This window comes from Aptenodytes forsteri, unplaced genomic scaffold (assembly GCF_000699145.1).
Source record: "Aptenodytes forsteri isolate BGI_AS27 unplaced genomic scaffold, ASM69914v1 Scaffold418, whole genome shotgun sequence".
Classification (NCBI taxonomy): Eukaryota; Metazoa; Chordata; class Aves; order Sphenisciformes; family Spheniscidae; genus Aptenodytes; species Aptenodytes forsteri.
In genome coordinates, this window is record NW_008795245.1 from 339,211 (window position 1) to 353,439 (window position 14,229).

The 14,229-nt window shown below is 40.2% G+C and overlaps 1 protein-coding gene across 1 annotated transcript in view; it reads right to left on the reverse strand.

The window, feature by feature from the left end:
- The window catches only part of ANO5 (anoctamin 5), a 58,014-nt gene that overhangs the window by 1,092 nt on the left and 42,693 nt on the right, over positions 1-14,229 (reverse strand). Inside the window, exons 14-22 of the mRNA XM_009278773.2 lie at positions 13,818-13,969; positions 9,878-9,952; positions 8,955-9,177; positions 6,286-6,455; positions 5,066-5,163; positions 4,671-4,801; positions 2,762-2,967; positions 1,520-1,701; positions 299-404 (exon numbers count right to left, since the gene is read on the reverse strand). Of these exons, the coding sequence (XP_009277048.1) occupies positions 299-404; positions 1,520-1,701; positions 2,762-2,967; positions 4,671-4,801; positions 5,066-5,163; positions 6,286-6,455; positions 8,955-9,177; positions 9,878-9,952; positions 13,818-13,969 (1,343 nt within the window). The remainder of the gene's footprint in view (positions 1-298; positions 405-1,519; positions 1,702-2,761; positions 2,968-4,670; positions 4,802-5,065; positions 5,164-6,285; positions 6,456-8,954; positions 9,178-9,877; positions 9,953-13,817; positions 13,970-14,229) is intronic.

The window sequence follows — 14,229 nt, forward strand, 5'->3', positions numbered from 1 at the left end:
CATTGGAACAGGCTGCCCAGGGAAGTGGTTGAGTCCCCATCCCTGGAAGTATTTAAAAGATACGTAGATGTGGTGCTTAGGGACATGGTTTAGTGGTGGATTTGGCAGTGCTAGGTTAACAGTTGGACTCGATGATCTTAGAGGTCTTTTCCAACCTAAATGATTCTATGACTATTTGGTATTACTTAGGGAAGAAACTATTTCATACTCTCAGCAATTCTATTTTCTGTAACAATAGTAACTACCTAGACAATCTGTAAGGTACCAATTTCAGAAGGAAACTTTGTAGGGAACATACCTCCATAATAATTATAAAGGCCAGTTTTGCAGCAAGAATGTGCCAAAACTGCATAGTGTGTAAGTATCTCCGCTCATGATCTGGAGGATATCGATAGTCTCTGTACCTGTTGGATAGAAAGACATGCAAAGGTGAAGTGTCATATTCAGTCTGAGACAGACTACAAGCTCAGTGACACTTACAGGCAAATACAGCTGTCACTTAAGGAACCTTTCCATCTTGTTTTAAATGGTCTGTTTCCTTTTGCAGAAAAAGGTTGCCTCTCAATTTGTTTCTACCTTATGTTAGCTTAAACACCCTCATTTTCACAGCAACAGAGGTGAGGATGTGTGAGAAGCAAAATTTTGTACATCGGTTACTTTTTGGGGGGACAATGATCAAATAATACAGGACAGAGTGATGGAACGTATCACACAGTAACGGACAAGTATTGAACAAATGCGACAGATTTTGACCGGTTACGTACTGGACAGATGCAGGGTTTAATGGAAGGACAGTCTTGAGTACGTGTTCTACACTCACGTGTATAAATGGTATAAAGACTCCTGGGGCTTTAAAGCTAAAATATCATACAAATGTAGCTGCTCTTAAAATGTTGGGGGGTTTTGTCTGGTTGGTTTGTTTTGGGATTTATTTTGCATCAAATCAAGTACTTTTCTTTTACCATGGACTTCTCCAAAGTTCTTTCTCAATTCTTCTAGAACCTCCAATGCTTCTTCTAGCGAGAAAGGACTATTTTTTTAATGAAAGCAGGATGACCCAGATCCTTGGTGGTATCCAGCTCAGTAACGATTGACTTTAAATACCATATCTCATTTTCAGCTTTGGAATCTAAACAACCCCTTAATGATACTTTCTTGTCCACTCAGGCATTGCAGCCTAAAAACCTTTGAAAATATAGGCTGAAGTTTGCAACCTTAGGGACATAAATCTCCTCCATCACTCAAAAAGCAACAGTTCAATTAAGTAACAAACCAAAACCAAACAAAACCACATTAGCAATGAGACTCTCTTAAAACAACAAAAAGGTGATTTTTTTTCATTACCATCTCTTACCATCTCAAGTACTGCCTTGTTAATAACCTAAGTATTACCTCTCACACTTCAGAATGATGAGAATGACATAATTTAATTTCTAGTGGACTACTTAGATCTGCATTGACTTTTTATGCTGTATTCTAAACAAAGTGATAAAATATTCATTACTACACCAACACCAACCTGCATATGACAAAGTTTTCTGGATTCAGTTTAGGCTTGTTTCTGTCAGGAAAATCTGAGATTTGAAACACTGACAAACTATTGTTTATGTACCCAGACATAGGCGAGTCTTCATTTTCAGAATAAGCATAGTAGTAAACTAAACGAGGAATCATATCTGATGTGAATGCAACAATAAAAGCCTGAAAAAGAAGTTGGAAAAAGAAGTTAAGGAATTAGCACACAAAACTTGTGAGCAGATTCATAAAGGGGTTTTGGTACCGTGACTCTGTGGCATAATCCAGGATCTTTTAAGCAAGGGTGAGCATGATTAGGGCACTTTACCTTGGTAAAGACGCTGACTGCAGCCTCTGCTGCAAGGACCAGCACTCAGTGAACAAAATATGTGAATAGTCAATTACAAGAGGCACCAAATCCCAAATATACCCTTACACCAAACTGTCTTCTATCTGTGATAACAGCACTCCTTAGTGAAAGAGGAGATGTGGTTTTGAATTCTTGTGAGAAAGGATGAACTCGAACCCAGTGTGTGATCACTTTATGAAAGAAGGGGAGCCATTTTCTCCAGCTGTATTTAAAAAGGAAACAATGGCTACCAGCACATTTTGCCTGAAAACGTGAGATACTTAGGATGCTCAGGTACCTTGCTAATTAGGCAATACCTGCAAGTGGGTTTGTTGCCTAAGATACTTGCAGATCTGATACTGTTTACTATTCTACATTAAAAAGAGGCAACTCTTTTGCTCAGCAGTCTGCTTTACTTTATACTTAAGATGAAATACTAGCATAGCATTTAGTTTCCAGTTTATAACAAGTACTCTGAGCCATTGCCCCCTTAGGGGCATCCAAAAGCAGCTGAACAAGCAGAATTCCCACAGAATAGGCCTCATAATGACAAGACAGAAATGTCATCCGGCCGACAGAATTAATCCACCTCTCCTGTCCCCTCTGGACAATCAGTGTGCTTCATCAGGCTAAGCTTCAGACTGACTTACGCCATTCCAAAACACTGGAAAAGACAGACAAGTGAATAAAAGATTATGGTTCAATGAAATGTGGATTGGGAGCTGCACGTCGTCAACGTTCGGAGAAGCCAAATGGTTTGACCCTATCTCCGTAGGGTAGCATGTGATAAAGTGAATACTGTTGATGAAGGAGAAAAAGCATCAGCTGATTTTTAAATCTGCAAATTCTGAGTACACGGAAGAATCAAAGCTGATGCAGCACAGTTAACGTACTTACATTGGTGACAACAGACAAGATGGCCATTCCGTTAAGGATTTCTTGCCAAACTCCTATGCTATGTGCTTTTGCAGCCACAGGTCTCCTGTACTGAGTGGTTAATTTCCAGGAGTCTACTCGAATCTCCAGGATATTATTCATCAGAGCAAGAAGGGGAGCCAGGGGAAAGGACGCCACGAAGAGAGTAATGAATCCAAACTGAATGACTGCAAGGGAGAAAAGAAAAGTGCCAAAATCTGCCCCGAGTGCCAAAATCTGCCCCTACAAAAGTATCCTCAGGGTGACAATGAAACATGCAAGTTGCCACTCGCAGACAAATGGCAAACTTCTGCCAGGCTGCAGAACAAGACACCTCCAGCCCTGGCCTGAACTAAGTGACAACCTGCCCCAGCCCCAAGACACTTCTCTAGTCTCTTACGGCTGCCATTCAGCAGCACCCAAGGGAACAGGGCATTCAGGTCCTGCCAAACGGTGCTGCCAGCAGTGCTGGATACTAATTCTTTCGTGATGCTGCAGTTCTCCTCTCGTGAATGGAATATAACTGTAGGGGAATGGGAATGTACTCATACATCAAATTTCTGAATTACAAGAGGAGTCATTTAAAATAAAATAAAATGGCTAGTTTTCCTCTCCTGCAGTTTGTATATAGAGGAAGCCCATTCTCCTAAATGAAAAAGAAGAAATACTTTTACTTTTATCACAGCCTTACCTCCACCTACTGTTATTGGTTTAGTCAAAATATTAATACCAAATCTGTATATAATAGTTCCACTGTGGAGTCTTAACATTAGTTTAAGAATTGCAAATAAAATACGCAAACGATCCCTTTAGTCATTACCAAAATGAAATGTCTCTTGGTACAGAATGTGACAGTCCTCAGTGCAGAGCCAATACTGCCACTATATTTTAAAGACAGGAAATAGAACATCTTGTCTGGTTTGGGTAGTGGATAAAAATAAATCTCCATACACCAGTCATCAGCTTTTCCATTATTTCAGCAATCAGTTCTTCATCTTAGACAAGCAACAAAATTCCTACTGGCTTAGCAGCCCCAGGACAATGCTGGAGCATTCTGGTTCAGTTCCAATTCAGGAAGAGCAAGGACATCTATTAACAGGCACGGCTGACAACACTGATGGTTCTTAGCGTATGAATTTCACAAGATCACAGCCCTGCATGAAATATCATGAAGTGTATGAAGTGACAACAATACAGTTGCAAAGCTCTAGGCAAGAATTATTTCTGTACAAATAAAACAATACAAGGGACCACTTTTCAACAAATTTTGTCCTTCTAATAGACAAATACTAATATTTTTTTAGTGTCTTTTACATTTAGTTTGGCTTCAATTTCTAGTTTTAGTCTCTCAGGTTTTGTAAAGTAATTTCATATGCTGACCTGTTCACATTACCTTGGCAAAATCCTATTCTGTTACCCATGCTCCCTCTGCTGGTCTACTGGACTGTATTGAAGCACTGATCGGTGCAAACCTAAAACTAAATGGATTCTCTCTGATCCAGATCTGCAGTACCCATCCTTACAGCATATTTGGCACTCATCCCATACATACAGTTCCACTGACATCAGCTGAGAATATGCTTGGGAACGAGAACAGAACAGACATCAAGACAGCTGGCTGCACTGAGAATAATGTTCCCCATTCAAATGAGGGAAACAGTCTTTGCAGCGTTTCTGTGAAATTCCCTGCACTCTAAGATGCAAAGGCAGGTTGTTTTTTTTTTTTTAATTGGGTCGACCTATTTAATGATTTCCAGCAGTTAATCATCTACTGTTTACCAGATGAAAGCGGTGGCATCAACCCGTAACAATTAATTGAGAAGCTATTTTTTTGGAACTGTCAGTACAAGGTGTCTTGTCCTCAATTCCAAATGTGTATTTTTAAACTTACCCATTTCTAGATATTCATAGAACAGGCCTAAGGCTCCAAATATCTGCAGATCATGGTCTTGCTCCCAGCGACTGTATAAATTTTCTGGATTATTTCTGGCTTTCCGGCGACCCCACCAGTTACAAATCCAGCTGTATATGCAGAAAAAAGTTAACAATGAGAGAAGCAAATCAAGTATCTTTCTCTAAGCAAACTCCTTGTTGCAACGTGCTTTTACAAGCACGGCTTTCATAAAAAGAGGCCAAAAGCCTCTATGAAATGAATTTACTTGTCAGAAATTGTGCTTAATTTACAGAATTTTTCTTAGCTTCTTCATATGGCAATACTTGTTATCACTCCTTCCAAGAATTTCCTCTGTCTATAACATGGGCATCTCTGTGTAAGAGAGAACTTACGGTACAACGGCCTCTTGGATATTTCCCCAGATCTGTTTGCCAGCCATGACAATGGTGAGCTGTGTCGTCAATTCTATCAAACAGCCCGCAGGATCGCACTGGCAGAGACAAACTGGGGGTTAATGGACATTAATAATGGACATTACCCAGATAAACTATATTCTACTACTGTATAAATGAAAGAAAGAAGAGTTCTTAAAACTTGTTAGGACAATACTTAACTTTCACCTGGACTGCCAGCTAAGATACCCCCTCAGGAAGGCTGTTACAGAAGGGCTTTCAATGCTCAGTGTGCTTGAAAAAACACACACCAAAACATAACGACCGTTTAAAGAGAGAGTAATTCAGAGATGCTTCAGGCTGACCACTGTGCAGATACACAAAGGCAGTGCAGCAGGATCCGCATGCAGCAGCCACCCCACAGCCCCAGCAAGGTGAATCTATGGCGCTCGGCTAGCTCTCAACACCAGACCAACCCTGACCTACCAAGTACCTGCATTTTCTATTCACATCCCTACACCAGAGGTATTTAAATACCTGCCAGTATCTGGTCTCTGCTGTTTGCTGAGAACACTAGTTTTGAAGTTTCAACTCTTCATTGAGGCCTTCTTAAGAATTTAGCAGCCAGACCAGTATTAGGAGATACTCCATCAATAAGTGCACTGCATTACTTCATTGTGTTTTGCATGAAGTTTTTCCTCCGCTATTGACTCCCAAGCAATGCTTCACATTAAATATTGTCTCATCTCTGTACAAACAGCATAATGAGCAATGAAATGAGGGAAAAAAGCAGAAGCTTACAGATGCGCCTCTTACCAGATGGTTTCTCTGAAAATGTAGTGCCTCAAAAAGCTTACGAAGACACCCATAAGCCAGAGACCATTTCCATTTATACTCGCTTTCTTCAACCTAGAGTATCACTTTTAAGACCTATGGCGAGATCCACTGGTATTTCAGGAGAACTGGGGCCAAGGAAAGCTTTTAGATTTTTCACCCTTGGGACCAAGAGCCACAGATTTTCACTGCGGGTGTTTCCCTGACTAGCAACAGCAGGAAGAGTCCTTGGAAGCCCCTCCATCAGCCTCAGGATGGCCAGCTGAGGTCCAGCTCATTCCAGACCAAACCTGCAGCTGGCAATTTATGACTGCAGAGGTTGGAGGGGATAAAGAGTTTAAAGTAGTTTATTATTATTCAATCCACCTTAATCAAGAAAGTCCTACCTCTTCGTTTCGCCAGCGATTAAACATGTACGTGTAGGCACCTGGGTAACCAACAAACTTCCCTTTGAAGAAGGCCACATAGAAGCAGGATGAATAATAGTTGACAAACTGGAACAGAAACATTTTCATAGTGAGCCTGTTCTCATACTCCATATGAGTTCTGGGAATCTCTGAAACCAGAAAAGAGTAGTTTTATTTTCCTTTATTCCCTTTAAAAGGATACAGATTCATAAATACTCATCACCCACACTGCCCTTACATCCCAAAGGGGTGGGGGGGAACCACCTACAAACAGTTCAGCAGATAGAGCTCCGGCTCTCAGACACCCGATCCTTAATTTGCAATGCAATGTTCTGAGTAGGCAGGGAAGTGAAATTCATTCTTGAAACGTTTATAACCTTCAACTTCCCCTTCTTTGTACTGTCCACCAGCACTTGCCCATGCCCAAATCTTACACTGTTTTTAGGAGATCCAGGATGAATCTCACACATTAACTAGCAGGGTCTCCTAGACGATGAAAATTCCACTGTTAGCAATGCACATGATAAAGAATTTTTTTTTCTTTGTGGTAGAGAAGTATGTTACAGTACTGATTTTTTCAATATGCTGTATGTGTGTATTTTATATTGAAATCAGCAGAAACTGGATGGACCCTGTGCCTCTGAAAGATGAGGCTCATAGTAGGGGGAAGAACAGGGACGGATACAGGCATCTCGGTGGTACTGAACATCACCAAGCCTTTGCTTAAGATTTTGCTGCCTTTGTAATCACATTCTCCATCATGTTTGCATTTTTAAAGGTAGCAGGAAGCCCTAAGCACATTATTGGTAAAGTGTGCTGTTAAATGATAACATATAACCAATTCAAGTTGGGAGAAAGGGGAAGAAAATACACCACAGGCATTCAAGACCCTCTGAATTGGTCAGGACCTGGCAGATGTGTTGAACTCACCTGCCCTATGGCAAAGTTATTTCATAGCCGAGTAACCTAACGCTTCCAAGCTTGGCATAAGTTTGCATGACAGAAGGTATTTACTGGGAACCCGCTATAGAGGAGGCAGTACTCGGGTGAGGTAGTCTGCCTAGGATGCAGCTCATTAAAATATTTTTATTGGCAGTGAGCTGTTCAAAAGTTTATGTCAGACACTCAATGTCTAGAGCACCAGAGATAGGTTATACCTGCACATCTGAAAACAAAATCTGGCCTAACCTTTTTAAGGAATTCAAGAGTAAAGGGAGTTAGAACAGACGCTCCTGACGGCTGCAGCCCACATTTCATACCCTGGACCCAACCGTGTCTCTAAACCTGGGTCAAGCGCCTGGGCCAAGCGCAGCTGCCACGGCCGCCAGAGGAGGGCAGCAGTCCCATAAAAGTAAACATTTATTTTTCCCTCTGTAACCGATAACCGCAGGTAGTGCTGACACTTAAGAAATTAATCCTCCATGCTTGCAAGCAGCAAAACAACATTGCTGAGCCTTGATGCTTATATAATTCATGCCCTTCGAGAAAGAAAGATTAAAAAATGATGATTTTCTGGTTGGTTTGGTTGGTTGTTGGTTATTTTTTTTGCTAGGGGCACTTTTACTTATTACTTGTTCTGTCTTTGGTCTAATTTGGCCCAGTGAGAGAAATAATACAGATCTCCGAGACAAGAGATGCTTCAAGATAAAGCAAAATAGAGCCAATGCAACATCCCATTAAGTTTCTGCCAGAAACACCTTCCAATTCTTGATTCCGCTTGTAAGACTCCATAAAAAAAGATCACCCAACTGTTTTTATGACAGCTGTACAAACTACAAATACATAATACTTTCAGCTCTCCCCCTCAGCTGAATATTCTGCAATTATTTCTTTCTATAAAGCACCTGCAGGGACTTGTACATCTATATCATCAAGGGCAAACAAAGGAAAATACGTAAGAAGGGCTCTAGGGAAGGATATTTCCAGCAACCAAGCAACAGTCAAACATAAAATCTGCTACAAAGTCAACAGATCTTTCTGGGCCTACCTGCCTGCAGGCTCCTCCAGCTCTGCAGTGAGCCTACCGCAGGTAACGCTACCAATGGCTACAGCCACAATAACATCTTGGGCTCAACTTCTCAACCTGCTCAATCTTTGCCTTCAGTCTGTATTAACTCCAAACCTGTAAATCCATAGCTAAGGGAAATGGTGCCAAGAGAAAACCCTGGAAAATATACGGCCCTATCCCATCCCCCAGCCTCCTACCTTTTCCCCCCAAAGTAAGAGACATGATTATTTAGCCTTTTTTTGTAAAGATGGCTGAGAAAGCTGTGATCTATTTTTTAAAAATGTATCTTCAGGATTTCTAATTGAAATACTGCTAAACCAAGACAGTTTGATCTTGCTTTGGTGGCTCTAATATAACACATGATAATTTTTAATTACGTTCAGAACTCTGTTTGTCTCTGTATACTAGTTTTCATATAAGCAAACATTATACTAAGAGAAACCAGCTTATGATAATTATTCAAATGCAGGGAAAATGTTCAGTATGGCCATGGATACAACTGAGTCATTGCTGCAAGCTACAGACTAATGTCCTAGTGCTCCCACTGCGCCCAAGCTGAGAACAACTACATAGAGCACCTCTAGATGGGTTCTACCTTTAGTAATTCCTTGAAAGTTTTGTCTTCAAGTACACCGCTTACCCATATCAGTAATCCAGATGGCTATTCTCTCATATAAGAAATTCAGTATCATGATGATGACAAAATTCAGGCATGAGGCTGTGACTGAAGTTGCCAGCTGAGGGGTCAGTAATCCACTGATGGGCTGTAAACTTTGAGTGTTCTCCATCAGGCTGGCAAAGGCAGCATACACGGCAAGACGATACACAATCACAGCTATCATGCTAGCTATAATCAGAGACACCTAAGGAAAGGACAGAAATGTGAAATACACTTACAGCTCGGTATAGCTAGATGCATGCAACTTTTGAAATAAGATGTAAATCATCATGCTTTATAGTGTTTAAATTTTGTTCTTTATGGGTATGAGATCAGCAGCACTGAAATGCAAAGCACACAGGCAAAATGCTTTGTTATATTAGATACATTAAACCTAACAATTATTTTGTTAACACAAGAAAAGCAGACAATCTAATACCAAAATTAAAAAAAAAAAAAAAATAGTGGAGAAGGATACAGACTCATAGAAATGGAGATGGAAGGGACAAGTCAGATTATATTGTCCACCCTGAAATTCACTCTGCAGATATTTCTACAGAGGAATGTGTAGATATTTCATTGTAGTGAGTAATACTTTTTTTTTTTGCCTTTACTACAATTTTTTTCAGTATGGTCTGTTAACAGCACATAAGCCAGAGAAAAAGTTATCCCTATGCTAAAATGTCCAATCAAATTACTAATTAATGACAGATTTCCAAGGTCTTTTTTTTTTTTTTTTTAATCTGAATTGAAGCGCATTTTGCATGACAGCAGGAAATCTGCAGGACGATAATAAAAGCATGTGTTAATATCATAGGATTAAAACCAGTTTGTGTTAATGTCATGATTAGTGATGATCAGCAACTCTGACGTATGTTAAAATGATGATTCAAAAAGATGCTCACCCAGAACAACACTGTAGTTCCTGAGATGCAGAACCGCACAGCCTGGCTAGTTATAGGCAAATAAGGCTCCATCTCCTGAAACAGTCAAGCAAGCACAGCACAGTTCACAAATCCATAATCTTATTCTAACATCAAGCGGCACACAGAGCTCTCATCAGCTGTGTGAAAGTGCCCACATCTGAGGAAAACCATTCAGAACTCCCCTCTCTAAAAGAGCAGATAGGACATGATTTTGAATGTGCTGGGGGGAGAAAAAAGATCAGGACAGAAGTGGCCATAACAATGCTAGAAGTAAAGACAGTACTGGGAAAGAATGGTTAAACCTTAGCAAAAATCAATCAGTAGCTGAAAGAAAAAGACCACCTCCTTCGTTAGATGAACAGGACAGAACTATTACTGTAATGCTACGTCAGCTGTCATACAGCTCTGCGTCCAAAACTGGACTGAACTTTAAGAAATTCTGCATGTCGAGATTTCTTAAAATGGTCATTTATTTGGATGTACCGTGTTTTTCCACACAGCCAGAGAGCGTTTTTCTCCACTCCTTCAATTCTTTTTTTTTAATTGAAGAAATGGCTACATTCATTAGTTGCCAGTCTCTGCTGCAGCATCAGGCAGCTAGGTCTTACCCAAGCGAGTATCCCCATATAGCACATGAACAACTTTCCATGTTCGTGTAAAGGTCTCTTTTTTGCAACCAACTCTAATTCCTAAAATATCAGATTACACGTATTAAGAAAGGATCATTTAAGAACTAATGCCAGTGGAAGAATATTTAGTAAAAAAATAATCTGAATTTGATAAATCTTTGGGACAAGGCATTGTAGTATGCTTACGCTCCTCTTGGACACAGGGGCACCGATTACTACAGGTGAAAGCAATATATTATATTATATAGTATATATAATATATATTATAATTATAATATATATTATAGTATATTATTAGTAAGTATATTGAACCAGGAAATGCTTGTTTTGACAACAGAAGATACTGAACCTGTAAAGTGGTGCTGAAGAGAGTTTATTTCCTGTTGCACAAAAGCCCAGAACGTGCCGAATGCACTGGTGTAACGCAGTGTAATTACGCTGAATACAACGGCCATAACTGAGCTGCACATTTCTCCCCGACACCACCAAGCAGTGGCAGGTGTTTTACAAGCGCGGCTTCTCGATGGCGATATTCTTCAGTCAATCGGCATGCTCATACCGATGTGATTTTGTTTAAAGTGCAACGTGCTGTTCTCTCAGGCGAGATATACTGCCTGTATCTGCCTAAATATACTTACTAAACACAATTATCAATACTGTACTCTCGAGTCACAACAAGTTGTTTGATGATGAAATCAGTTAAAGGCTCTATTAACAGAACTATAAAAAACAGCTGAAGATAAGATACAAGCACAGATATCAGGTGGCTTTACATAGGCTCATAACATTTTATACCTATTACGTATTAATAATACATATATTCTATACTAAGAACAGACGTTTCGCACATTCTAGACTATTCAACAAGTTTTCTACTTTAGAACAAAATGTAGGCAATAATGTGCAATGACAGAGCCCAAATTTGAATGGAATGCTTCATTATTTATGTAAATTAAGATTCTACTGTAATCAGCAAAACCAGATGTTAGCTATGATCTAGCTAAATAGTTCAGCATTGTGACCACATGAGGTGTTAATTAAAGCCTCAAGATGGGCAATTTCTGTTTCAGTGCACCTAGAACTTGGAATCGAGGCCAGGAAACAATTTTCTGAGCAAAGCAAAGCCAGCCTTGGGACACAAGAAACTCAGTGACCCGTATCCATGTTATCTTATCAGTATGCAGAATTAAGTTACTTGAAATCACCGTCCTTTCCCATGTTCAGTACTGCACATTACCTAATGAAAGGAAATTACACTACAGTGTGGCCAAACCGTATGGTTTACTATAACTGGGTATTGATAAGGATCACTGCTAAACCCTGCCTCACAAAAGCTTCTGAAAATCCACCAAGGTAATAAATTGATGTGTCATAAAATAAAAGGATTGTACAGTCATTGAATTTTTATGGTAATTGTTAATGCATACTTAGAAAGCACAAAAAAGTGCAGTATCTCACTCTGAGATAAGAAAAACATACCACGGTCCAACTTCTGTTTCCAAAATAAAGTCCAAATAAATCATCCTACCCAAGAGATCTGCATGAATTTAGAGAGAACAATCTTCTCTCTCAGGACAGCTATACAAATGCACCTCACCCATGCCATCTTTGGCTGCTGCTGCAGCTGATTCACCTCCCCAGACTATGGGTTTTGGTCCATGCTGTACGTAACCACTGCCTACGGGTCAGCCCATTACTTCCCTGTCCTCACACAATTACCCTCTGCTGCAGCCCATTATTTCAGAGCACACAAGGGCCATGAACCGCCTGTGCAATTTCCCCCAGCTCTTTCCTTCAACTGCAGCAGAACCACAGATGGTTCAGCTGGTTTTGGTCACTGTGCAGCCATGAAAGGAAGTGGAGGTTTTGAGCCTGAGCATACAAAGGGATGCAAACTAGCAAATAATACGCAACAGGCAAGGATCTGTTTTCAGTTAGGTGAACTAGCTAATCAAAAAATGATTTACCTGACTGTTTTCCTGAGCATGCAGAAATCAGTACCTCGGCAGAACTACACTCAAAATCACAGTGCATGGTCATCAAAGATCTCTGCATGACTACAGCGTACAAGAAACAACAGCATTACTGCTGCATGTGCAGAAGAGGAAAGAGAGACAGAAAAACTGCCTCTCATGAGAAACAAGATTAGTGTATATATTTCCTAATAATTAAGGAGAGAAACCCTGAAAGACAGGGCTACTGTTTATGTAACAGTGCTGCTTCCCATGTTCTGGCTAAGCTTCTATTTCTTTTCTGAAGACTGTGTTATCTAAGTCTACCTATGACTAGTGAAAACAAGTTATTTATATGCAATTCTAGGAAGAGGAAGGATGATTTAAAAATACATCAAATTAAGATGGTAGATGTTGTATTGGAATGCAACCATCTGATCCCTAAATTTGTCAACTAACTCCTACCTAAATTAAATTTAAATGAAGACAATTAACATCTAGTAGGTATTTACATAGAGCATTTAACAGAGTTAAGTAGTGTGGTTAATTGTATCTCAATTAGATTTTAGACAAAGGGCTTCAGCAGCCTTCATCTCTCTAGCATTCCCCAAAGTGGCTGTATATCAGTAACAAAACCACAGCTAGTCCCACTTTTGTATATTTAGATCAAGACAACTGCTCCTTCGTATGTTGTGCAGGGATGAGAAAGAGTGCTTTTAAAGGCACGAAGATTTCGGAGAATGCTACCTTGAAACGTGAAGGACACTGTAAAGATGGTGTTAGCCAAGTGAAAGCTATAAACTTTGCCTTTGTGTTCCTGATTTAATATATCACTTTCCTGTGAAAATTAAAATCAATAGAGGATACTTAATGAAAGTTATGCACACTCCAGAGGCAAAAACCCGCCATGTTCTCATTTATTCTGTGTCAAAAGCCTAGGTAACAAAAGACATCTGCAGGCAGAGAGCCATGGTCCAAGAGATGGGGCATGCCTGTCACGTGCAAGAGGAGGCTGAAGTGCTGAGCGCCCTCAGTTACTGTTACCTTCAGACTGGAAAGCAGGACAGCCACGCCGCAGTGGCCCTGCGCCAGGGTAAACAGACCCTTGAAAGGCAGGGCTATCAGCTCCAGAACTTACTGATGCTAACACAGCTACGCTGCTTTCGACAGTTGAAGTGTTTGTCTCTGATACTAGTCAATCAGAGCGCAAACCTCAGCACTCATCAACTGGACGCCTTCAGTGAGAAAACAATGTGTTACTAAATCCTGCTTTGATATCAAACTATCTTTCAGCACACAACTGAATTTGCATGCATGTCAACCCAGCAGGCTCATTACCTGAGTTACAGGATTCTTCTTCTTTTGGGTACATTTTGCCTCGTACTCAGGCCTCAGCTGGAGTTGTTGCTGTTCCTCTTCAAAATCAACCAAATCCCACTCATATTTCAGTCTAGCTTGCCGTCTCTTCCAAAACTCCAAGAAAAGTGTAACTGCAATTTGGAAATGTTAAAATACAGTTAAGGGAGAAGTGAACAAGTTCATGAACTAAGTTAAACTTATTTCTGCACTGGCTTCTATTCTGCGATCTAGCATTTATCCTCACAGTGTGACCCATCTATTTTTATTGACTACCTATTAAAGTTCACAGCTAAGATGACAATATGGATTAAGTAATTTCTTAGCTAACTGAATTCCAGAAGTGGATGACAAGGAAGATGCCAAGACAGAATATGGGTATTTCCATGGTTAT